This window comes from Cricetulus griseus, chromosome 3 (assembly GCF_003668045.3).
Source record: "Cricetulus griseus strain 17A/GY chromosome 3, alternate assembly CriGri-PICRH-1.0, whole genome shotgun sequence".
NCBI classification, from domain to species: Eukaryota; Metazoa; Chordata; class Mammalia; order Rodentia; family Cricetidae; genus Cricetulus; species Cricetulus griseus.
The window spans coordinates 62,106,604-62,133,560 of record NC_048596.1 but is presented as its reverse complement, the minus strand read 5'-3'; the positions used below and the strand labels follow the sequence as shown (position 1 = coordinate 62,133,560).

The window sequence follows — 26,957 nt, the reverse complement described above, 5'->3', positions numbered from 1 at the left end:
CGGTCCCGGGGGGCGCGGGGCCAGCCGCGGAGAGCTGTGGGCGTCTGAGGAGGTAAGGCGGGCCCGTGGCCGCGGCGGGTCTCTGGGGTCCGGGCTGTGCCGCCCGCCGTCTTGAGTGCAGGTCCCCCCAGAGTCTGTAGGGAGCCGGAGCCGGAGGCACAGGACTTCTTCTCCCGCTGTGGCCCCGGAATCGAGCTAGGAGTTGGTCCTGTAGGGTGAGATGAGGTTCCATTTGTTGTGAGAGGGGGGAGCACGGCCGTTGGTCTTGAGGCCTTGTGGTGGGGGTAAAATCGGGTCTCAGACACTGATGTATGGGGGCCACGGGCTCTGGCCTCCTCGGGTCCTGTACAAGAAGGGGGAAGGAGAGCCATGTGCACTCATTTGGTCTCTGGGGCCCATTCAGTGTGAGACTGAACTCTGTGTGCTCTGGGCGCCCTCCCCCGTGGGCTTAGGTGTGTGCCAGTCTGCCCAGTCCAATCTCAGGCCAGATAGGTAGACATTGGTTAACCCTAGGCTTCCATCTCTTGGTCTTTAGCAAGAGGGACCTTTTTGGTCAGGTCGTCTCCTGAAGCTCTGCAGTAATGGCATTCCACCGCTGAGTGTTCTCTCTTCCTCCACTGCTCCTTTAAAGTCACTTCTCCAGACTTCCTTCCTAGATTTTTTTGTTTTGTTTGGGGTGGGTGGGTTGATTGGTTGGTTGGTTGACAAAAGTTCTTGGTGTTGTAGCCCAGGCCTTGAACTACAAGGCAACCCTGTCTGCCCCATTCTGCCCCGGTGCTGGGATTTCAGGCACACACTTTCTTTTCCACATTTTTATTTATTTATTTATTTATTTATGGTTTTTTTGGTTTTTTGTTTTGGTTTTTTCTTTTTCTTTTTTCTCGAGACAGGGTTTCTCTGTGGCTTTGGAGCCTATCCTGAAACTAGCTCTTGTAGACCAGGTTGGCCTCAAACTCACAGAGATCCGCCTGCCTCTGCCTCCCAAGTGCAGGGATTGAAGGCGTGTGCCACCAACACCCAGTACATTTTTATTTATATTGTGTGTGTTTGAGTGTGGGTGTGTACATGACCCTGCAAAGGTCGAGGTTAAAGGACAATTTGTGGGAGTTGATTCTTTTCACAATGAGCCCCAGGGATTGAAATCCAGTCATTAGGTTTAACAGCAGGTGACTTAACCTGCTGAGTCATCTTACAACCCCCCTCCCCACTTAGTCCTTTTTTTTTTTTTTTTTTGAGGCAGATAAGTCTTAAACTCCCTATGTAGTTGAGGCTAGCCTTGAATTTTGTTTGTTTGGTTTGGTTTTCCTGGTTTTGATTTTTTTTCCTTTTTTTTATTAGACAGAAGATTATTTTACATGTTAATCCCAGGTCCCTCTGCCTCCCCTGCCCTCGCCAACTAACACCCTACCTATTCCATATCCTTTCTGCTCCCCAGGGAGGGTGAGTCTGTCACATCCTTTGGGATAGGGCCTAGGTCAACCCCCTTGTGTCTAGACTTAGGGAGTATCCCTCCATGTGGGATGGGCTCCCAAAGTCCATTCCTATGCTAGGGATAAGTACTGATCCACTACGAGGGGCCCCATAGATTTCCAAGGTCTCCTCACTGACATCCACATTCGGGTGTCTGGATCAGTCCCATGCTGGTTTCCCAGCTATAAGTCAGTCTGGGGACCAAGAGCTCTTCCTTGTTCAGATCAGCTGTTTCTGTGGGTTTCATTAGCCTGGTTTGAACCCCTATGCTCATCTGTCCTCCTTCTCTGCAACTGGATTTCAGTTCAGTTCAAGGTTTAGCTGTGGGTGTCTGCTTCTGCTGGTGGTTTTGTTTTTAAAATGGTTTTCTCTTCGTGACAGCCCTGACTGTTCTGGAACCAGCTTTGTACACACCAGGCCATCCTCAAACTCACAGGGATCCGCCTGCCTGGTTGTGGCCTTGAATTCTTGTGCATGCACCACAATGCCCAGCTTAAGACTTTGTTCTTGAATTTCAAGGCCCTGTCTGTTGCTTGTCTTTCCCCTAATCACAGCTTTAAATGTGCCATGGTTGTGGGTAAGTAGACAGGGAACTAAGAGAGCTTGAGGATTGTGGGATTGATTTCTTAGAGACTTGAGCATTGGCATTTTATATCAGCCATTGCAACTTGTTCAGCCATCTTAATGAACATGGACCTTTCACTTTCTTTTAAAAGAAGTCTGTTCACCTCACCCACCTCCCCTGCCACCAGCAGCAGCCTTTCCACAGATGTCCTGTCCTGTTCTGTTTCTTTCCCTCCTTCACCCTGACTCTTCCTGCCAGTGTCTGTCTTGACTCCTGACCCTTGAGAACATCTGGTGGTCTGTGGTCTCAGAGGACAAGACCAGACCAGGTCATCTTGACCCATGAAACTGCTCTCAGAGTTGCAGAGGTGCATGGTTTGAGATTGAAGCCAGGTGACTTTATGTGAAGTAGTGTATTGATTTTTGTTTCTTCTGTGTTGGCATAAAATGTATTACTGTGTTTCATTTTGCATGTGCCAAGTAGGTGACAGGTCAGCCTCCTGTGATTTATCAGAGGTGTAGTATAGTGGTGGTAGGAAGGTGAGTCGGCATTAACTTCTGGTTTGGGTTCTGTGTGGTTTGGTTTGATTTGGTTTTTATTAATAAGTTAAATGAATTTAAACTGACTTTATACTTTGGAAAATGGCATTCTTTCCTTTAGAAATCTTGACAGAAATATTTTGTTTATACTGATTACAACTTTTTGTTTTAAATTTTGGCTTTTTTGTTTTTCTAGACAGGGTTTCTCTGTGTATCCCTGGCTATCCTGGATCTCTGTAGACCAGGCTGGCCTTGAACTCAAAGATCTGCCTGCCTCCACCCGAGATTAAAGGCTGTGTTGGTTAAAGGCTTGTACCAGCTCTGCCCAGCCTTTTTGTGTTTTTCTTTAGTTTGCAAGTATTTTAAGTAAAACTTTTGAGTATATCTAAAATTTTATTTTGCAAGTCTTTTGTATGTCTTCTTTTTAATTGTATGTGTTCACAGTTTTCTGTTTTAACCCACTTATTTCTTAATCCATCATTTATAATTTAATCATTTTTGTCAGGCAGAATGGTGGTAATGTTTGATGTATCAGTGGTTTGAAAAGGCAAAGGCAGTCATTGGCAACTAGGACTTGTTGTAGCAACAAGAATCACTACCCCAGTCCTATCCAAATTCAAACTTGAAGAAGAAATGTTGGTGAGAGATAATTAGAAGGTGTCATTTCAAGGGGTTTATTTCATGCGCTGATGCCTGGATTTGAGAACTTGAGGTATGGAAAAATTTATCTGTTGAAACTTGTAGCTTGTGAGGCTTTTTGTTCAGCTCTGCAAAATTCCATGTAGCTCTGCTCCTGGTTTGTCTTTCTGCTTCTGCGGTCCTGGGCCTAGGCAGTCAGGTGTGTCCTAGAGATTAAGTCTGAGGTCTTCTGACCTGGCAGGCAGTACCCAGAGGCATGGGGGACAGAGGGCAGGGTGTAAATAGGCAAGCCAGGCAGAGCAAGATGAAAAAGTCTTTTGTTTGTGTTTGAGTTTCATATTTTTAACCTAATAACCCCTGGTACAATATTGAACTGTGCAAACTTTGATTATTTTTATGTATATAAGAATTAGATCTTGCTGTGAGTCAGTTCACCATTTCTGCTTCAAAGTAATGGTTTCATTGTGTGGTCAGTGAGTCCCATATACCTGCAAATGGGAGCAAGCTGGGCACACAGGGAGACTAGTAATTTTCCTGCTGATGGCCAGATGTAAGAGTGGCTGACAGTCGTGATTGGCTCCCTGTTGGAGAGTAGACTAGGAAGCAGGAATCAAAATGGCAAACGAAGGGACAAAGCGCTTTAGGCAGTGCTTTGGGTTAGTTATTTGGGCAGATGTCAAGATGTACAGTGACTAACACCACCTCCTGCTCTCTATCCCTGAACATGCTTCCTGCAGGTGAATATTCTATGACATTACAAACTGTTGCATGTTTGTACACTGAGTCCTCAAGCCTAAAGTCTGGCTGTTACCTCCACTTTCCTAGGCCTTGCAGAGGATCCAGACAAAAAGCAGTGACAGCTAACATTATTGAATGCTTTTGTGTGCCAGAAATGGTGCAGGGGCACTACCCATGCCAGTGAATATTACATTTACCCATCTGAAAGGCTACAATTCCAGTTTCAGATGCATAAACAAGGCACAAAGAGTGGTCAACTCAGCTCCATAGCCACACTAGAACAAAGTGAGGATGTGAGCAGAATTATGCTGCCCATTTCCAAATCCTATGTGTGCTTTGCTGCTCTAGTAACAAGTTTTAGCCAGTCCTGGGGAAGCCCCTGTGGAATCCAGCTTTCTGTTAGTAGAGATTGTACCACTAGCCATTGAACTAAAATGCCACAGAAAACAGCATGCTTTAAAAATATATGCTTATATAAGTCTGGCATGGTGTTGCACACCTTTGATCCCATCACTCTGGGAGGCAGAGGCAGGATAATCTCTGAGTTTTGAGGCCATCCCGTCTACACAGGGAGTTCCAGAATAGCCAAGACAACACAGAACAACCGTCTTGAAATAAATGGGGAGGGGATTGCACTTATCAGATAAAACAAGGTCAGTGTCAGTAGTGAAGAGAGTTCAGGTATAGCCCGGGCGTAGGTGGCACACCCTTTAATCCCAGCACTCAGGAGGCAGAGGCAGGTGGATCTCTGAGTTGGAGACCAGCCTGGTCTACAAGAGCTAGTTTCAGGAAGGCCTCCAAAGCCACCGAGATACCCTGTCTCTAAAAACAATAAAACAAACAAACAAGCTTGCTGTCAGCTCACTCAGGGAGCCTGAGGGCCTCTCCCTTTTGTTTTGAAGAAAGGGAACTCGTGAAGGAGAGTCTTGAGCTTGGTATCACAAGGTCAACCAGCAGGATAACAGCTTGTTCCTCCATTTCAGAACTTGAGATTTTAAATGTCTTCTCTTTGTGTTTAATAGTTTTGTTGTAATAACTTCTCTTTCTTTATATCATTTCTACATCTTCCTCGGCCCCTTTGAATTCCTCCTGTATCTCCCCACTACCTCTCAGATTCTTGACCTCTTTTCTTTATTACTGTTACAAATGCACACCCATATACACAAGGAAGAGTAAATACAACCTATAGTAGTATTGCATATATGTATGTGTGTTTAGGATTGACCACTTGGATTGGATAATCTGATTCTTTTTTATCTTTTGTATTTGGAGAGCAAATATATTAGGGGAGTGGTCCATGTGGGTTCCAGGGATTAAACTCTGCTTCCTCAATTTTGGTAGCAAGTGCCTGTTCACTGAGCCATTTTGCCAGCTCTGTCATTTCTTAATTAATCCATGAGATAATTTATTGCTTTAAGTTCAACTTTAACCTTATTTTTTATCTAAGGAAATAATACAAAGTCAAACTAAAATTCTATGTTCTTAACTTCAGGGTGAACCTTGGGGATTATATAATAAGTAACCTGGGAAGATGGGTAATCTGGTATAAAAAAAGATATTTAAAAAAAAATAAGCCCTCCTTAGGACTCAGGTGGTATTTTTGAAAGAAACAAACCCCAGAAAGTAATAAAATGAAGGGAAGTTAGGAAGTAACTGTGTTTCATTGAATGTAAAAATACATCTCAGCAGTGGCCGCCCAGGCCACTAGGGAGGCAGGGGTGGGCAAATCTCTGATTTCCAGGCCAGCTAGGAAGGACACTTATACAGAGAAACCCTGTCTCAGAACCATAAATAAATAAATAAATAAATAAATAAATAAATAAATAAATAAAGTCTCATTTCATGGATAGTTAAATGTGGGGAATGTATCAAGGAATGGATAATTAGTCACAATCTTTATGTGTTAGGATTGGAGTTCTGCACTCTGTTGCAGCATTTTTATTTTGCCTGTAGGAAAGTGTGTCAGGGAGAACTTCAGTGAAGTAAGTGTAGTAGTAGTAGTAAGTTTGCAGTGGAACTCAGCTGAGAAGGAAAAATCAGACACTGCCTCTCCCCAAGATCCCTGCAGTTCTTCATCCTTGAACACCATGTGTTTAGTCCTTGATGTGAAGATTTCTTTGGAGGGAGATCCTGGCTGGGTTCAGGGTTACCAGATGTGAGGGCCCCTGCTGAGCCTTTATCATCTAGAAATCACACCAAAAAGATTTATGATCAAAAAGGGTGCAGTACTTTTGTTGCAGGTTAAAGTACTAATCTGGATGTTAAATAATTGCCTATCCTGGAACTCGCTCTGTAGACCATGCTGGCCTCGAACTCACAGAGATCCACCTGCCTCTGCCTCCCGAGTGCTGGGATTAAAGGCGTGCACCACCAACGCCGGGCTTGGAGATTGCTTTTTACCTCAGCAGTCTACTGAATCCTGTCTTCTGGACCTGGCATCTTATTTTTTTTTTTTCAGTGTTATCTTGTGATGTTGCCATCTTTGCATCATTACTCCTGTTTCTTTCCTGTTCAGGATTATTCTTTTTGATTCCTGTCTATTCTCAACAGGCCACTGATCCTTGTTCCATCAGATTGCACCTTGTTGGTAGATCCCCGCTCTAGCTGCTCTTCATAACTGGCTGTGGACTGTCCTTTTACTTGACGTCATGTGTTAGGCTTGTCTCTTCAGCTTGATGCCAGTCAATACAAAAAGGCAAGATACATGGAAAGGCATTGTGCAGAGATGTAGGTACAAACTCTGTTTCCATCCTTTTAGTAGTTTGTGTCAGCTTAGCAGAATACTTCTATTTCCCCATCTAGAAAGTGGGGGCTTTACCTATGACCATTACAGAGTTGATGGTGAAATTCCAGAGAAACCAGAAAGCTCTGGCAAGCAAGGACATGGCTGGTGGTACCTAGGGTACAACATAAAGAAGTTGACTCTGTGCTGCTTGCTGTGGGAGGCATGGAAAAGGAATAGTGATACAGGGCTAAAGAAGTCGGCACAGTGCACTGAAAGGCTTGGACTAGGAAGTGCAGAAATGAAATTCTGTCAGTGGATAGGGCATCGCATCCCTTGTGGAGAACCAGAGAGAAATGACCACTGCCCAGGGGAGGGTAGAGGTGGAAGGGCATGACAAAAAGGGAAGAAGGGAACATGTGACTTGAGTGCTTTGAGGAGAGATACATGAAGAGTGACTTTCTGAAAAGTAAGAGAACCTGACTTGGTCCTTGGCGAGCAGGAATGCCCTGAGAGCAGGCCAGCCCAGCCCAGCTAATAATAAGCTACAGCCCTTGAATCCCATGCCAAGGGCTTTGAACTGTGCTATGAGTGATTATGAGCTGAAGGTCCTAAGCAGGAGTGACAACACTGTAACTGTATGAAGGTCACCCTGGCCTTTGGAGAATGATTGTGGGTCAAGGACCACAGGTTCTATGGAAAAAGTCAAACTCTCAGGAATTTGCACACTTTTCTACAAAGAGCCAAATGGTAAATAGTTCAGGTTCTGCACTCTGGACTGTCCTTACACTTGTATGGACTTTGACGGTGCCCGGTTCTGCATAAGGCTTGTCTCAGCAGCATGATGCTAGTCCAAGTACAGAAAGCTGGGACACATGGGAAGGCATTTTGCAGAGATGTGGGTACAAACCTTTACCTACTGACCTCAAACCATCTTCATAGAGGGAGAGTAGCTACAGCTCATCAAAATGAACAGCCCTGCTGCTGCCAGAGTTACCTTTAGGATATACCTTGCTGACCTTATTATATATATAGGCATTAAGTTTTTTTCACTGTAAAATAAATACATATGCTACTCTTTATTGAAATACTTTTTTTGTTTTTTCAAGACAGGGTTTCTCTGTGTAGCTTTGGAGCCCATCCTGGCACTCACTCTGGAGACCAAGCTGGCCTCGAACTCACAGAGATCACCTGCCTCTGCCTCATGAATGCTGGGATTAATTTATTATGTATACAGTGTTCTGTCTGCATGTGTCCCTGCAGGCCAGAAGAGGGCACCAGATCTCATTAGGGATGGTTGTGAGCCATCATGTGGTTGCTGGGAATTGAACTCGGGACCTCTGGAAGAGCAGTCAGTGCTCTTAACCGTTGAGCCATCTCTCCAGCTCCCGAAAAACAATTTTTATGAAACAGGTTTAGTGAAAAGAATGCTGTTGTCTTACACTTAACAATTCCTTTAAATGGCTTATTAAGAAACAGCTGATCCTCAGATCTGTTCCCAGGTTGGGTCTCTCACAGGTTTGTTGAAGTTTGTGAAGAAATTTGGCCTCAAACTGTAGTTAGAAAATGGAGAAGCAGGCCAGGCGTTGGTGGCGCATGCCTTTAATCCCAGCACTCGGGAGGCAGAGGCCAGCCTGGTCTCCAGAGCAAGAGCCAGGATGGGCTCCAAAGCTACAGGGAAACCCAGTCTCGAAAAACCAGAAAGAGAGAGAGAAGGAGGAGAGAGAGAGAGAGAGAGAGAGAGAAAGAGGAGAGGGAGGGAGGGGGAGAGAGGTAATTACTCTTTCCGGGGAATGGTGGGTGTTCTGCTCCTTAATTGGGGCTTTGTTCTTTAGCTGCACCTTGGGATCTGGACCAGCAGTTCTTTTGTTTTGTTGTGTTCTGTTTTTTTGAGGCAGAGATCCTCCTGCGTCTTCCACCTGGCCATCAGAGATCTGTTGTACCCTGTAATATCAGGCTCCATAATTTATAGTGCATGGAGCTATTCTGATTTTTAAAGATTTTTCATTATATTTGACCCAAGAAAATTGTGTTTGTTAATGCTACCATAGATAGCAACTTCTCAACAAGGGTAAGTAGTCAGCAGCAGCAGTGGATAATGGGCTCCCCCAAAGTCTAATGTGTTCTTGAATACCTGGATTTTATTATTGACAACCGATTTTATTCATAACTTAAGAGGCTCGCTTTTCTCATTTTCAAAAATCTACCACATGTCAAAGTCCGAATGACCAATGTAAGCCATTCCAAATGAAGATAGCATTCTGTGAAAACAATGGCAATGAGGTACCTTTCCTGGAGACAGCTGTGCATATAGAAGCAACAGACTGGCTCTGTGAAAACACTGAAAAGCCTGGCTACAAGATGGGTAGCAAGTCAAGTCAGTGATTCCAGTGTTTGTTGGGGACAGTCGTAAGAAAACTTGCTCTTCGCCTTGTCTTTTGCCGCATGGATATCCTGCAGAACTTGAGGAATGCTACTGCAGCATGGTGCTGGCCTGGCTTCCTGTGGCCTCTGCTCATCCACACAGAGGACGACATTGGTCCAGCAGATCACAGATCTGTGTCATTGTCAATACAGCTTTGACCCTTTGGTCCACCGAAGGTTCCACAGTGAAGACCACTGCCATTGAGGAAGTTGTTAACAGTAGAATGACCAGGACCTTGACAGGTTTGAAGAGCAACCACATATTTTTTGGTCTTGCTAGATTTTATTGTTTTTTGTCCCAAAACACAAAAATATAGTGTTATTATATAGAAAACCAAATGGGGGAGCTGCAGAAAGGCTAAACAATGAAGCCTCTCTTGGTTCTCCCACTTTCTTGGAATCCTTCCTAGGTCTCCACCTGTAATCAACTGTGTGTGTTCTCAACCATTCTTTAAACTTACCTGTTTATGATTTAATGTATTTATAAGCAGCAGCTCTTCTCATGAACTCCTAAATTCTGTTTGTGGCTTGATTATTAGTGTATGATTTGAGTTCTCTCGCCAGAAAATTTTGTGTTTGGCTCATAAAATCCAAGCCACAACCTTTGAGCTATAATTGATGCCTTAATATCATTTCACATGTGAAGAAATTGATTCCCAGGAAGAGTCATCAGGTCATTCTTTGCTGCTGCAGAGCTGCAGGTGTTCCAGCCAGGAGTTCTGTCCAGGTGTGTTATACCAGCTGTCTGTGCTCAGATGTGCTAGATTACCTTCATTTCTAATCCCAGTCATCCTTCATGGTTGCTGCACTGTGTTTTGTATATGTGTCTTAGGGTTTCTATTGCTGTGATATCATGACCATGGCAACCCTTATAAAGAAAACATTTAATTGGGGTGACTCGCTTACAGTTTCAGAGGTTCAATCCACTATCATTACAGTGAGGAGCATGTGGCATGCAGGCAGACATATTTGAGAGTCGTACATTTTACAGGCAACAGGATGTTGACTAAGACACTGGGTGGTATCTTGAGCATAGGAATCCTCAAAGCCTGCCCCCATAGTGACACTTCTCCAACAACTACATTCGTCCACTGCTTAGCATTCTAGAGTCTCTCTTTGCTTATGTTTTAGAGGTCAGTTGGCAACTGTTTGAAGAGGTGAGATCCCAGTCAGGCATGGTAGCACATGCCTTTAATCCCAGCACTTGGGGGGAAGCAGAGGCAGTCAGAGTTCACTGAGTTCAAGGTCAACTTTGAGAGTTCTAGGCCAACCAGTGCTATACAGTGAGACCCTGTCTTGGTAAGGGGGGTGGCAGGTAATAATTAGATAAGTAGTAGTAAATAAATGAAATAAAAGGTATTCAACCCTGTGGTTCAGTGTATAAGAGTCTTACAGAAATGTGCTGGTGAAAACCAAGAGGTACTTTGCAGTTGTAGAGCCTAAGGGCAGTGAAGCAGTGAGCTGGGTGGGTCATAATGTATAACTAGTTAGAGGGGTCTGTGCTTGGTGAAAGCAATGCGAATGCTGAGTGACAGCATTTGCCAGTCATTGAGCCTGTATAAAAAGTGGTTAATGCCCAGGTTAGGATGGCTCTGGCAGTTAGTTAACATGTGTCACCTGTGGATTAAGATGGGGTTGCCATTGAAGAGGTCTTTTGCTTTTATTTTGTTGAACACTAAGGTACTTTTCATTTTATAGTGATAAGGAGGTAAAAGCCAGCCGGTGGGTAACAGCTAAAAGGTGGCAGATCTCCTGTGAATTTTGTGGGTTGACAGTCTGCTTTCCAAGGCATACTGGCTTTTGTAAACTGTTCTAGGCTGCTACTTTTTCATGTTTAAACTTACTTAAGGTTTTATTTTTCTCTTTTAATTGCCTTGCTCAGGGTATCTAGAACAAAACAACAACAAAAACAGCTGTTTATAAAAGCTGTTTAGGACAGGCGGTGGTGGCACACAGTCTTTAATCCCAGCACTTAGGAGGCAGAGGCAGGTGGATCTCCGAGTTTGAGGTCAGAACAAGTTTCAAGACATCCAAGGCTACACAGTGAGACCCTATCTCGAAAAACAAAAACAAAAAGCTCATTATATAAATAGAACCTCTCAGTTCTGTTATTATATGTAGGAACCTGGGCTAAAAATAGTCTATATATTTAACAGTAAAAACACTAGTAGCAATGTAATGAATGATGGGAATAATACAGGCACCCACAGTCTGAATACCTATACCTCAGCATTTGATCTTGTTTGGATGTCCTTAAGAAATTAAGTCAAAGTTAGAGTTGAAGTTATACATGTAATTTCTCAGTTGCACACCTCTGCCACCTTGTCCACAGCAGCAGTGTCCACCATAACCATGATGCAGAGCTTGCCCCTGCCTCTGAGTTGATCAGTTGGTGCACAGATAGTTTCTGCTTGAGCAGACTGACGAGGATTGCCTTCTCTGTGCCTTTTTCTCCAGTTTTCTCTTTCTTTCTTTCTTTCTTTTTTTTTTTTTTTTAACTCTGACCACCCCCCATGGTGTATGCTGTGCCAGGTATTTCCTTGCATGGACTGTGCCACTGTGTATTGTACCAGAAAGGATGTGAGGCAAATGTCAAAAGCATTCAAAATGTCAGAGATCATTCTTGAAATGTCCTCCCTTAGAACCCTGGTAAATTCAGGTATGAAACGATGGCATTCATGTGAAACAGACACTGAGAAAATGTTTACCCTATTTTCAGTTTACTTAGTTGTATATTAAAGAATTTAAAATTCAGTAGGGTTTTTTGTTGTTGTTGTTTTTGGGTTTTTGTTTGTTTGTTTGTTTGTTTGTTTGTTTGTTTTTTTAAGTAGAAGGCTCTTGCTGAATTCCCCTATTGGCCTCAGGCTTGTTGATACTGCCTTGGCTCCCTTGTAGCTGGAATTATGTGTATGTGTGCCACTATCTTGAGCTAAATTATCACTTTGGGTGTTTGTTGGTTGTTTGAGGCACACCCTCTCATTGTGTAACCCAGGCTGGTCTCATAACTGAAATCAGCCTCTTGAGTGCTGGACTTGAGGCATGTGTACTCATTTCCATGGCCTGTGCCTCATAGTTTTTCATTATTCTCAACCAGAGACTTTTCCTGTGAGTATTCTCTTCCTCCCTTTGCTGCACTGCTGCGGGCTTACTCTACTCAGTCTCTAGGGATTCTGTGTATTAAGTAGGAGCACACTATTCATCCACCTGTCTCTGTTATCTCTTGTGTGTTCCAGGCTCTCATAATGCTGGGGGCATCAGCACTTCATTCAGACTTTCTGGTTTCGTGGCAGAATATGATGACTTTTGAAGCATGTGTTTTCAACCTACCTTTTTGTTACACTGTTTTTAGTACTTGTTATTCTGTTACATTTTTCTTTTCAAACAAATGTATTCCTTAAAAGCAGTTTGTTTGGGATTGAGATGCTGATGCATTGAGTGAACTAATAAAAAGTAACTTGTTTCAATTCCCCCCCCCCCCGCCCCCAAGGTAAATGATAAAATGAGAATTGGTAATTTTTTACCTTCATTTGATAAAAAAACTAATGTATTTTGCCTTGATACCAATTGATATCACTTGGCAAAGTTAGCTGTTTACAGTTTCTTCAATTTAGAGAAAGAGCTTTGAGTTTCTACCTGTATATTTAAACATGCTTCATGTTTAGTATAAGGAAGAGTCTCTCAGGCTTGGGTATATTCCTAGTGAATGCTAATGAAAATGGAGACTAAGAAACAAGCTATTGGGAAAGATTAGCAGCCTGGTGTTGCTAATATAATCAGTTAGATTTATAATCAGGTCCATCCTGAAACTCTGAGATGTTTCTCCTTTTGGTACAGTCTCAGAATGATGGCATTATTACATTAATTAATGAGGAAAACTTGGTCTATATGGTAGCCTGACTGAGTCTAAAGTGCAGCAAATTTGGTTATTTTCTCTTCCAGTTCCCTTTATTTGGGAACTTTTTGGTCTCCAAAACCCACTATAAAACCTACTGGCTGTTCTGTGATCTCAGCAGAGATTGACTAGCACTAGGCAGCTAACTAACCCCTGCTCATATGCGGCCCTGACTCCTCAGCCTTTGCCCTCATGCTAAAGGGAAGCCCCATGAAGGCAGGGTTTGCCGAGAGCCATACCTGCCATAGAGTGGTCGGTCCCAACTGTGTCTATAGTTTAAACGGTTAGCTTCACTGTCACTTGGGTACTGGTTATGAGAGATGATTTACATTTGTTCCTCTAAACTGCCTGTGCCCTTCTTGGTCACACCAGCAGATAGTCTTCGATTTTCAATTTAAAAAATCAGGTAGAAGGACATGGTGAATGCCGTCAACCTAGCCTTTAATCCCATCAGTAAGCAGCAGGAAGAGGAAGGCAGAGCAGGTAAATCTGTGTGAGTTCGAGGACAATTAGTTTAAATAAAAATGAAGCATGGACTGGAGAGCCCATAGTGTTCTTCCAGAGAACTAGAGTTCCTTTTACAGCACCTCAGTGGAATAGCTTAGAACATTGTATAACTCTAAGGAACTGAAGCCTTCCTTTGGCATCTGTGGATACCCATACACATTAGTAGACACACACAAATAAAAAGAAATGCTGTGTAAGTGCATGTGTGCATTCTTGAGTAAGTACTAGCTCTGAGCTGTGTGTGGCCTGCAGTTCATATCCTGTCCCGCTGTGCATATCCTCCACCTTGCTCCTTTTCCTGGGTCACAGGGACATCCCTTCCCTGAGTGTCCTCCCTGTCCATATCTGTTGCTGGCTTCCTACCACCTGCTGCTCTTATGCCCTGCCCCCTCGTGGCCTTGAAGCTTTTGGAGTCCTGTTTCCAAATGAGATGCTTTCTAATTCCTGCTTTTGAGCAATAGGTGCTGGCTTCCTGCATAAGCAGTAACTGATGGCTTGGCCTTTAGTAACATCACCCTCAGCTCGCAGCTACCTATAAAAACATCAGAATTGTACTGATGGGCTATCAGTTTTATTACAGTGTGTTTCTCATTACTGAACTAATTTGCATGTTTTCTTCTATGTTTTTATTTCTCCTGGAGTTAATGATTACCTCATTTTTATACAAAATCAGTTTCCCTTATCTTTCTCTTAGTTTTTTTTCCTCCCTCTCTAATTTTGCCAAATTGGGTGTCAGATCCTTTGCAGCTGGAATTACAGGCAATTGTAAGCTGCCCCATATTGGAATCAAACTCTAGTGCTCTATAAAGGCAGCAAGCAGTATTAACCCACGAGCCATCTCTCCAGACCAGCCAGTTTGTAGCTTCCAGCACTTTCTTGTAAATGGATTTGACTTATATGTTCAAAAACATTTTTATTCCTTCGTCAACCATAATTAAAACTTGACTTGGGGCTAGAAAAATATCTGAGCCATTAAGAGCACTGACTGCTCTTCCAGAGGACCTGAGTTCAACTCCTAGCACCCACGTGACAGCAGCTTACAACTGTCTGTAACTCTCATGGCATGGGACAGGACACCCATGGCAAAGCACCAATGTGCATGAAATAAAAATTTTTTAAAAAATCTTGGTACATAACCTTAAATTAATTTTTTTAAAGAGTTTTAAGGGTGATGAGTATTCATCGCTCTCCCTGCAACCTGTGTGTGGCATTAGACTCTTCTTCCTTTTGTGTGGTTGGAATCTTTCCTGCTCTGTGAGGATGTCCTTGTCCTGCCTCAGTTGTGGCCTCATCATCCCTTAGGCCTGCAGACCTCTGCGCCTAGGAGACTCTGGTCCTAACCCTCTTGATATTCTTCTTTTTCTCTCTTGTCTCACAACTGTAAACTGGGCCATGGCCACTGAAACTCATCCTCCAGCTGTGTTTTCCTTCCTGTTACCCATCTTGTGCCTTGCAGTTTCTAGGCAGCTTACATTTCAGGTAAAACGGTAGTTCTCAGGCAGGCAGGGGTGACAGTAGCTGCCTCCCAGCCCTGAAGCTCATACTAGGTGAGACTGGTTGTATGTGCTCCCCGGAAGAGCTGTTAGGAGGCAGCAGGGCTAAAGAAAGACATCAGTGGGCACTTTTGACCCTTTAATAGTGGGCTTGTGTTTTCTTCCAAGTGTCTGCTTTGTTTGGTTGGCTTTTCTCACATCTGCAGAGCCTGAGCTGTGCATTTTGTTTTAGAAGTAGAGCCACTGTGAAGACAGTTCTGTGAGTAAGTGGTCTTGAAGGACTGTCTACATTCTGAGATCTAGCATTTCAGAGCCAGATCCTGGGTGGGGGAGGGAGTGCTAGACTATCAATGAAGTAATCTAGATATTCAGCAAGACCTGTATCAGCTGGACCTCCACTTCATAGTAATGAGCGCCTCGGTGGCCATTTTTTGCCACCACAGTGAAGTTACAGTCAAGAGCTCTGTGTAGACACTGTAATAGGCAAATTGAATAACCTCAACAAAACATGGTAATTTAGAAATTGCTCAGTTCCCTGTGTTAACAAACACCATGTTTATGCTTTTAACATGGGTCTCCTATTGTAAAATAGTATCCATCAGAATGAATTGATGTTGGTCATTTTAATTTTACTGGTTTTGCATTTAATTCGTGTGTACATTTTAGCTTTAGAACTTATCCAAGCTTTGCAAAGAACATTTCCATTTTTAGGCCCATACATAATTTGTGACTAAATAAAAATTATTTCTCAGCACTGATAGGCTTGGGAGTTCTTCTCTTACAAGATTCGGTTTGTTTTAATTAAGCTGAAAGTCACTGACAGTTAAAACATCATTAATTATGTAATATTGTCTATCCTCTGAGTATAAATGACATAGATTTTTAGTCCCTTTTTGAACCAATAGAAAAAGGTTTAATTTCATTCAAGCATATTAAATTTTGTTGAGTAATTTAAGGGTAATAGGTTGGAGGTGTGGCTAAATGGTAGATCACTTGCATGGTATACATGAGGCCCTGGTTTCAATGTGGGAGTGGAGTGTGTGCTGCTAATAAAAGTAGCCCAGCTCATCATGGAGGCTCATGCCTGTAATCCCAGATCTTGGGAAGTAGAAGCAAGAGGGTCAGATGTTCAAGGTCAGCCTGAGCTACATGAGATCCTTTCTCAAAAAAAAGGGGAAAATATAGTCTAGTCCACATCTAACTGAAACATTTTGAGGAAATGACCCCACAGTGGGGTCAGCAAGCAATACCCATACAGTCAAATGAGTTATGAGATGTCTGCAGGAAACTGAGGGCAACTATTTGATTAGTACATTGTGCAGTATTAATAGTGCTCTGTCAGAAACAGAGACAGGTGCATTTCTTTCTGTCTTTCAACTGTGTCAGAGTTTATTGAATAACAATAAATTCATAAGGTATGGTAGTTTCATTGGTTGCAGTTTGCCAGATAGTCCTGTTTTCCTTGACAGCCAGTTAAGACAAACTGGTTCTTTTTTCCCCATTGTAATTATGAATATTAACACTCAAGTCATGTATTATACATCATCTAGTAATATATGTAGTATATCACTAGATATTACTAGTAATCATCTTATATGTAGGTTTCAGAATGGCTACGGGGGATAAAGAGGCTCTAGCAGAATTCAGCGAGAGGCAAAGGAGTAAGAGATTATACTCAAACAGGGGCCTGCTGGAGATGTTGCCCACCACCTTAGGGTCAGTTAAGCTGCAGCAGTGAGGTATGGGAATGCTGGAGGGGCAAAGATAGAACCAGATCTGGTTCCCAATGTCTGGAAAATGGTTGAATGGCAGGTCCAGACAGAATGAGAGAGATAGCAGTTGGAGCAGGTCACATCATAGACCAGGCCAAGCTGAAATCCCTGAGACAATCGGGAGTTTTCTGCTTTTGGTGCCTTGCACAACCAGGTGGTCAGATGACAGGTTGGTGTGTGTGGCCATCACATCACGGTGTTAGGTGCCTACCTCTGTATGGTTTCCATTTGAGGGGCATATCAGGCTTGGTTTTCCTGGTGATGACTTACGCTCTTGTGCTCCTATAGTCTTCATTTACTTTGATAAATTTGCAGGATGGCACCTTTTTTATCAACCCAGCTTGTATCTGTGGGTGGTACCAGGCAGATGGTGTTTGTTTAGTGTCCACCCAAGTACAGAGTTATCCTTTATTTATACTGCTTATAAAATGGAAACTCTTGGGATAGGACATAGCCTTTAAAACAAGTCAGTTTTTGTTTTTGTTTTTGTTGTTGTTGTTTGTATTATGAATATGGCCCAAGGTGGGACCTAGTCAGATGGTGCTACAAAAGGACATGCAGGCAAGTTACTTGAAAAGTTTTATTGGGGGAAGGGAAAGGAGTGGGAAAAGGAAGGGAGAAAGTAATGACTTGCTTCCTCAGAGAAGTGGCAGAAAGAAGAGAGCAGAAGCTTGTCTCTTTGATTTCTCGGCACACCAGGCTGGCCTCAAATTCAGAGATCTGCCTGCCTCAGCCTCTAGTTCTGGGATCAGAAGCATGCACCACCACTGTCCAGCTAGGAGCTTTGTCTTTCTCTCTCTCTCTCTCTCTCTCTCTCTCTCTCTCTCTCTCTCTCTCTCTCTCTCTCTCTCTGGTTTTTCGAGACAGGGTTTCTCTGTGTAGCTTTGGAGCCTATCCTGGCACTCGCTCTGGAGACCAGGCTGGCCTCGAAGAGATCCGCCTGGAAGCTTTGTCTCTTAAAGAGACCTTTGCACCTGCTTATAGAGCCAGGTTACTGCTTGCCATGTGATACACTATGCTAGGCTCCCAAGGGGCAGGGCCTAGGTGTGCCTAGATTCTATTTGTTTGTTTGGTTGGTTGGTTTTAATACATGATTTCTCAAATCATTGTGTTACACACTAAGGAGTAAAGCATACATCATACAACCCTTAAGAACTGCAACTATTCATTTGGGAGTTCTTTTCAATAGTTTCAACCTTTGCCCTCATTTCTTGCTTGTAGAGAGGGTGTTTATAACAGTGTTCTAGCCTGCCTTTCTGTTGTTGTGACAAACAGTGTTACTAAACAAAACTTGAGGAAGAAAGGGCTTATTTCATCTTGTCGTTGAAAGAAGCCAGGGCAGGAACATGGAGGTTGGAAATGAAACAGCTCTTGGAAGGAAACTGTTTGCTTGTTTACTCCCTCTGACCTGCTCAGCCAGCTTTAAGTCAAGGCCAACAGTGAGCAGTACCCTTGACTATCAATTAGCAATTCAGAAAATGCTTCACCCAGTAGTGACACGCACCTTTAATCCCAGCATTTGGAGGCAGAGGCAGGCAGGTCTCTAAATTCAAGGTCCTCTGGTCTACAAAGAAAGACCCTGTAAACTCCCAGCCCCCAGCCCACACCTACCACCAACACCAAGAAAAAGAAACGCTTCACAGACTGACTACAGGCTTATCGTGGTCCATAAAAATGACTTTGGTTCATCTTGACTTAAGGTCACAGAGTTCAAAACTATCCTTACTCTTCCAAGGTTAAAGTCATAAAACATAAAGGTCTAAGGCATGGCTACTACAGGATGTTTGGTCTTGGTCATGGATGTTTTCTTTAAGTAACAAGAGACTTGGTGTAAGATGTGGTTACTCTTAACCCTCAAGTCCAGATAACAAGAGATTTAGTCTAAGGCATGGTTACTAAATGTTTGGAGAATTAAGGAAGAAAGTCTGTTTCTTCTTTGTATCATGATAAAGAAGTCTTTGCCATTTTCCCATTTTGGATGGAGTATATAAGAATGTTAAAGAATAAACTTGGTGTGTTCAGTATTCACTGGATTGCCCTTCTGACTCTATTCTGTGTCTGTCTTTTCCTTAGTATCTTTTACCTGCCGTTATTCAATCCATACTCCCCCTCTCAGGCATGAACATGGGTTAATGCAGACTGTCCCTGCAAAGTGTGTCTGTTACACGGGCCAATCCAATTGAGGCAATTCTTAGTTGAACTCCCCTCTTGTCATATAATTCTAGTCAGCTGATGCTGACCCAACAAACTTGTGGAGTGTTTATCTCTGCAAACTTCCTACTTCAATGGGTAGGGCAGGATCACAGAGGGGGGTGGGGCTGTTTACTATAGCAGCGGGCTTCAGGGCAACTATAGTAAACAGCCCCACCCCCCTCCAGGGTGTGTCTGTGTAGCTTTAGAGTCTATCCTCGAACTCAACAGAGATCCCGACTGCCTCTGCCTCCCTAGTGCTGGGATTAAAATCAGCTATCCTTACTGCCACAAGAACTACAGAGTTCCATCCACAGGATATGCCCAGGCTGCCTCAGTGTGTACTGGGCCTTGTTTTCATTTAGGCAGCAGGCAATATGGTGGAAATATATAAGACTGTCCTTCAGAGTCTATCCTAGATCCTTTTCTGGAAAATATGACAGCTTTTTTCCCACTCACAGGCATAGAGCCTATTTCTTTCCACATCTTGGGGCTGGGGAAACTCCCAGCCTTCCAGTTTGCAGTCTTGAATGGGGTGTCCATAGTGCCTGTGCTTACACAGCCCACTGCTGCAGTCCCCTAGCTGTAAGAGTGATCTCCAGGAGTCAGGCCTCCCTCATAGCCTCTGACTACTGTGGAATATTATTTTGAGATGTATTACATTTGTTTATGCTGTGGAATATGTGTTTAATGATGCAAAGATGAGTTGCATTTGTTTAACTCTGTGAAGCTGTGTTACCTTGCCTTGTCTAAAACACCTGATTGGTCTAATAAAGAGTTGAATAGTCAATAACTAGGCAGGAGAAAGGGTAGGTGGGGCTGGCAGGTAGAGAGAATAAATAGGGGACAGAAATCTGGGGAGAAGGTGAGGAGGATGCTGGGGGCCGGCCATGCAGCCAAAGAAGGAAAGAAAAGATATATAGAGAAAGGTAAAAGCCCAGAGCATAAGGTAGACAGGATAAGTAATTTAAGAAAAGCTGTCTAGAAACAAGCCAAGCTAAGTCCAGGCATTCATAAATATGAATAAGACTCCATGTGTTTATTTGGGAGCTGGGTGGCAGGCCCCCAAAGAGCCAAAAGATTAAACAGGGGGAAAAAACAAACAAACAAAGAAAAAACAGTTATAACCTATTCTCTAAACCTAAGGACTTGCCACAAGCCCTGAAGACCTTTTTCAATGCTTGTTTTGGTTGATCTTTGAACCCATGATCTTTACCTCTTGTGAACCCACTCATGTCTAAAATCTTTGTGTATGTATATCCTGAGAAATCTTGAGGATTCTGATATGTCACAATATAAACGATACTACTGATAGTGAATGGTCTTCATCCGAGTAGGACACTGGAATGTGTTGTCTGTAGTGTGTACAGAGGCTAGCAAAATAATAGAAATGTTTTAATTCTTATACTTCCTGTATTGATTCCTGTTTTAATGCTCATACTTGACACAGGAAGTATGAGTTTTCAAGCAGTCTGTTATTGTTGTGTAAGAACCAAATTAAAGAAGCTGGAGAAGTGATTCAGTGGTTAAAGAGCATTGACTTCTCTTGGAGAAAACCTGGGCTCAGTTTCCAGTGCCCACATCGAAACTCGCGGCCTCTATAACTTGAGTCCTAGGGAAATATGACGCCTTTTTTTTTTTTTTTTTTTTTTTGGCTGTCTGAGGATACTCCATACATGTAGTACACAAACATGCCTACAAACATTCACACACAATAAAACATCATTTACTTTTAAAATTAACATTAAGTATTTTAAAATTAGGTGCCATTCTTCTAAGACCAACCAGAGTGTTTTATGGTGTTTTCCTTTATAAAAATTATTTTTCAGAGGCTGGGGTGATGGCTTAGCAGTTAAGCACACTGGCTGCTCTTCCAGAGTTTAGTTCCCAGCAACCACATGGTGGTACACAACCATTGATAATGGGACCTGATACCCTCTTCTGGCATAAAGACGTACATGCAGAGAGAGCACTTGTGGACATTAAATAAATAAATCTTAAAAACATAATAATTTCCTAAAGTCTTATTCTACTTTGCAAATAAAAACAGCCCAGTCTAGGTAGTTGATCTATGCCAGGAACACCAGGTGTTGAATCAGTGAAATCAGACTCAGAATTCACATGTACTTGTGGGTTCTATCTTAGATCTAGAAAGCAGCCAAGAAATGTATATATTTGCCATGGAAAAAAACATCAGTTGTGATTGATTCTGTCTTCTGTTGGCAGCCGACATCATCTCCACCGTTGAGTTTAACTACTCTGGAGACCTTCTTGCAACAGGAGACAAAGGTGGCAGAGTTGTTATTTTCCAACGGGAACAAGAGGTCAGTGCTTTACAGTCCACAAATCAAATGGCATCACTACACTCTGTACATACTGCTTATCAGAAAGAAAGCATAGTTTTCCGTATTCGGTTTTCTTTTAACACTCAGTCCTGTTGCAGTAACTTTGTAGAACATTTTTTCAAATGCTACCCTGGTAAAAGAGGAAGAAATCTACTTCTCACTGTGAGTACTCCTGAGCTGACAATGCCTTTAACCTATTACAACAGACATTAGGAAATACTTTTGTTAAAAACACATGCCTATCTTATGCAGGTCCATAACACAGAAAGAGTATGAAAATGTAATACCTCTGAATCATTTGTATTTGATTGATTTGCTTTGGGCTACCTGCTTCCCTGTGTCATAAGCACATTAGAGCACAACAATAAGTCATTGTCTATCTTCGGATTCTGGGAACAGCAGAGGTAACAGGACTATACCCCAGACATGAGCAATTATCCACGGAACAGAAGCCAACATCTCCTGAGAGCCAGTCCAAGCAATAGGAACCAGAATGGAAACAGTTATAAAAGCAACCTGACCAACACTGCTAGGCTACACATACCTCTTGCGCTTTGATTCCATTTTTTTTCTCTATTTAAATTTAATACTCATATCAGTGCCCTATAAATGAGTCTTTAGCCATCAGACCTTTCTTCTTCCTCTGATGTGGCCACATTAAATCTCTGTGTCTCTTGTCTTACTTTCTTTTGTACTGGCATACTGGAACTGGTAAGCAAGGTTAGCTGGCAGGAGCTGCCAGAGGTAGGACTTGGGCCTTGAAACTTCAGTTACACTGTAAACTTAAAGGACTTGGGGCAAATTTAACAATTGCAAACAAAGAGAAAGGTGGGGGAGGGGAGAACATCTCTAACAAGTTTAATCATGTCCCTATAAAACTATTGTCCATGGCAGAAAAGACCTAGATAGGCATTGAAGAGCCTGTATTTCTTCCAAGTGCATTAATGTACCAAAACTTTTTTTAACTTAAAAATGTGTCTGATCATTTGCTCATGTTGATGGTAATAAAATGTATTTGCATTGTGCTTTGTTCATTAAAGACGGTGTCATGTTTCCTTGCAGAATAAAGGCCGCACTCACTCTAGGGGAGAGTACAATGTTTACAGTACCTTTCAGAGTCATGAGCCAGAGTTTGACTATTTGAAAAGTCTAGAAATTGAAGAAAAAATTAATAAAATCAGGTGGTTGCCGCAACAGAATGCTGCTCATTTTCTACTCTCTACAAATGGTAAGAATTGTAAAAGACTATTTGGTTTAATTTATTTTTAATTTTAGCATGGATGGATTCTTGCCTCAACTGATTCTAGAGGTTGTCTCTGCTTTAAACTTTAGAGAGGATGATTTGTCAGCTAAGGTGAAAACTAATAGCTAGGAAATTCAAACTGCAAATAAACAAACAAATAAATAAATAAACAGTAATTACTTTGTTTATTTTTCTACATCTTAAGTTTTTTTGTGTGTGTGATATATGTTACATATGTGGTGAATACTCATGTACACATGCTTCTAGGGCCATTTGGATGTATTACACTATCGATCTCCCCTTATTCCTTTGAATAATCCCAGATAGGGCTAGGGATTTGAACCTAGAGTCTCATACTTGGCTAAGCGGCCGCTCTTAACAAGCTTAGACACGAACTTAGGAAGGCAAAAGTTTCCTAGAATAGCCCAATAATAGTGATACATGTTATTTGTAGTTTTCTTTAATATGAAGAATAAGGTTTTTATTTTCAGATAAAACTATTAAATTATGGAAAATAAGTGAACGGGATAAAAGAGCAGAAGGTTATAACTTGAAAGATGAAGATGGACGACTTCGAGACCCATTTAGAATTACGGCACTACGGGTATATGCTGCATTTTCTTTAACCTCTCCAGCACTTCTCAGAGATTAATTCAAAACATACTATATCAGCTGTTGAGAATACTGTTTCGTGAAGTATAGCAGACTTTTTCTTGCTGGCTCATCTATAATGATAAGACTCTTCCTTGCTATGTACTTGTTGAAAACGGCATTCATCAGTGTCACCAAGGTCACAATCTTCAGAAATATGGTGGTCCTGAGGGAAAGGCTCATGTTCAGTTTCCTGGCAGAGCTTCCGTTAAGGACACAGGCCAGCTGAGCTTCTGTGGTAGAATCCAGAGTACTTGCTGGTGGAGTAACACAGTGTAGGTTGGGTGACTGATGAACCAGCGAGACATTAGCAGTGGAGCTGGTAAAAATTCCTCTTGTGCTAACTGTGGGACACTGGGTGGTGAGGCTTTTTTCCTCCTTCTCCTCCTCCTCTACCTATGGTGGGCTCAGTGCAAACAAATGGTGCCTGGACAGGAATAGAGCACAACCATGTTTTGGTAACAGTGTTTTTCAGTGAAGTTTAAGACTTTGTGATGGAATGTTAGTTGAAAGTAGCTGTCTCCAGTGCTGATATGTGGCAGCCCTTTTTCTGACCTGCTCCCTAATAGGATGTCTTAGGCCCAGCAGTTGGAGGTTAGTTGGTCTCTGGTGTCCCATGTGCTTGAGAAAGCTAGAGAATGGTGACAGCCCCACGAGGGCTGTCCCTGCACAATGATGATGGGCAGAACTAGGCTGATTCTTCAAGACAGCCTTCCTCTTCTAACACCTTAGCCTGGTAAGTGTTAGAAGGCCTAAGTCATAGGAACTCAGATCCTTCACCTCTAGTCAGTTCTAGCATAGTGTGCTGTGTTTTCATCTCTGACTTAGTATGGGCATATTTTGTTTTAAATCTCCCATGGTGTAATGTGCTGGTGCCAAGTTCTCTGAAACCTCCTGGTCTGGTCTTCCCTCCCCTACCACCAGCTCCACCCTGCTTGCACACACAGCCCTCCCAAACACTGAGATCCTCTCATTCAGACCCCTGCATATCCTTTAAGCTCATGTGCTTATTGTCCTACCAGGCCTAGTGTTGGCAGAGTTAACCTGAGTAAAACCTGTGTGATTGGTGGCTAAAGTGAACCATGTGAGAGAGTGGTATTGCCTTGGCACAGTGTCAGGACAGAATCATTGGCTGGCAACTCTGATATTCTTAGGTCCATATTGGGGTTTATGCTTCTCACAGCTCAGAGCGAACCATCTGGCCTTCCCTGAGCAAAAGCTGGAGACATTAGTCTTTTGAGGATTTTTTTTTTTTACTCTTATTTGAATTCTATGAAAAGGGCTGTAATTAAAGGGCCTTTTTGAATTAGGAGCGCAGTTGCTGTTGCTTTGGTTAGCTGGAACTAGTAGAGGGTCATGGCCGTGTGTGTGTCTTAGACCTGCACATTGTGGAACTGTCATTTTGGTTCTAGGGAACTCCAGGGTATGGTCAGCTCTGACCTAAGCTAAAATGAGAACAGCATCACCATGCATTTTTGTTCAGGCTCACTTTTATAGAATTGGGCCAGAGAAGACTCAATTGAGAGATTCCTCTAAGCCTTCAAGTTTCTTGGTGTCTAGTTACAGCAATAAAAGTGACTCCAGCATTTGATTTTCACTGGAACCTTAGACTTCCCTTCACTGGATGATAGAGAGAGGAGATTTTTCCTGTTCTCTCATGTGGTACTGCTCCTTTAGACTGACTCTTAAGCCTGTGTTTGGCACAAATGCTCTGGCCAGGCCATCCTTCTCTGTTTCCCCCTTTGCACCTAACAACCTATCCCCCAGAAGCCTCTGGGACTATGGCACTGAGACCTTTACATGAAGGACACAGACTGTAGCTAACTCTACATGAGGGGGTAGACCCTTCTCAGCCCAGAGGGCCTCCTGCATGCTTTCCATTGATCCCTAATATGCATACATTCCACCACTATTGCCCATGAATTGACACTTTGAAGCAAACCACCAGTGCTATGAGAACAGAGATCTGTGCACTCAACTACAAGGACAAGGTGTTGCTGTCTCATGACTCAGCTGTGGCCACCAGAGAACATCAAAGAGAATGGTGCCTTGGTGACCTGGAGAACACTGGTTAGGGCAGTTTACCTTCCTGTATTAAACTCTGTAATGGGAACAAGAAGGGTTAACTGAGAACAGACAGTTTTCTACTCTATACCTCTGTAGCAGCTCTCCTGGTTTGAGGTATTGCACAACTTGAAAATCTCTGTTTGTCCCTTTTCTTGTCTAAATACCGTATGCTATGCTATTGTGACTTTGTTTTGAATTCCTTTCTCCATTCCATTTTTAGGTTCCAATATTGAAGCCCATGGACCTTATGGTAGAAGCAAGTCCACGACGAATTTTTGCAAATGCTCATACATATCACATAAATTCCATTTCAGTAAATAGTGATCATGAAACATATCTCTCTGCAGATGATCTGAGAATTAACCTATGGCATTTAGAAATCACAGATAGAAGCTTCAGTATCCTTTTCCAGGTGCTGCCTCTGCTTGTTTCTATGGTTATTGTGCAGTTACTTCTCATGGGCAGTTATAGCCCAGTCCCTCAGACACTGACCTTTTGGATGCAGTATGTTCTAGAGCAGTGGTAACATAAGGTCTTTGCTATTGAGTGTCCTAAAAATACAAATCTCTGCCTGAAAGTTCTTGTAAGAAACCTTCAGTCTTCTTGGATCGGCTTCTGCCTTGCCTCTGGCTCCTAATACTACCATGTGCCTCCCACCCCTTTCCCTCAAATGAACTATTCACGTCCTGCCTGACTGCTCTGCCATCAGGGGTTTGTGGGATCCCAATTACTGTAGTTCTTGTCACTGTAGAAGTCACAGTACTTATTCTTGCACCAGGCTGCCTTGCTGTCCCTTTGTTCAATCATTATCCACACTTTCTGTGAGGTCTCAAAGCCTTGGTTCCCAGCTGCTTCTCTGGTGCTTTACCCTGTAACCCTAGCAGTTTTCCATCTCTTTAATAACTTGAGGGTGTCATCAAACTCTTGACTGGGTCCCCTCTCTTCAGCAGCCTGACACTGACTGGGCAGCTTGAGGCTCATACTGTGTCTAGTCCCTCTGGGTTCCTGTCTCTTAGTTGTGGCAGCCAGTGATAAGATGCAGACTCATACACTGTATTTTTATTCTTAGTTTCCATTGGCTGATCTCCATTGTTGGTATTGCTCTGGCAACCCCATGCAAGCTCTTAAAATCAAATAATTAGGAAAGCAAAATCATTTGTAATTTGATACTGTTTGTGTGTTTTTAGTTAGTTATAGGTAGAAATATGTATATGGATGGCACTGCTTGCCTTTGTTGTAGATGTCGTTCAGTGTGCTCTGTCAAGTCAGGCACTATCCTGCATCTACCTGAAGCCCTTTGCTATGGACTCCTCAGTGGCAGTCTCCTGCAGCTCCTCCCTTAAGCCTTACTTCACAGTTGTCTGCCAAATTTCCCTTGGATGGCCAAGTACTATGCCTTAACATCACACTCCAGACATTGTAGACATCAAGCCAGCTAACATGGAGGAGCTGACAGAAGTCATCACCGCCGCTGAGTTCCACCCACACCAGTGCAACGTGTTGGTCTACAGCAGTAGCAAGGGGACCATCAGGCTGTGTGACATGCGCTCCTCTGCCCTGTGTGACAGGCATGCCAAGTGTAAGTCTCCTAGAAATACTCTCATTTTCCAGAAACTAGCTGTCTGTGCTGGTGAACATCTTCCATGTCCTCTGCAGGCCTAGAGCATGGGGAGATTCCCCATGAATCATGCTAATAAAGA

General features: G+C 42.8%; 1 protein-coding gene across 4 annotated transcripts in view; it reads left to right on the top strand.

Moving 5' to 3' along the window:
* The window catches only part of LOC100774343 (serine/threonine-protein phosphatase 2A 55 kDa regulatory subunit B delta isoform), a 35,857-nt gene that overhangs the window by 505 nt on the left and 8,395 nt on the right, over positions 1–26,957 (top strand). Inside the window, exons 1-7 of one of the 4 annotated variants that reach the window (XM_035442130.1) lie at positions 9,142–9,340; positions 9,744–9,824; positions 21,178–21,275; positions 22,359–22,524; positions 23,031–23,143; positions 25,478–25,655; positions 26,672–26,836. In XM_035442130.1, coding sequence (XP_035298021.1) covers positions 9,157–9,340; positions 9,744–9,824; positions 21,178–21,275; positions 22,359–22,524; positions 23,031–23,143; positions 25,478–25,655; positions 26,672–26,836 — 985 coding nt within the window. In that variant the 5' untranslated portion in view covers positions 9,142–9,156. Of the gene's footprint in view, positions 1–6,611; positions 6,679–9,141; positions 9,341–9,743; positions 9,825–21,177; positions 21,276–22,358; positions 22,525–23,030; positions 23,144–25,477; positions 25,656–26,671; positions 26,837–26,957 lie in introns of those variants that run through there. The other 3 variants (XM_027409080.1, XM_035442131.1, XM_027409079.2) reach the window with 3 other exon arrangements.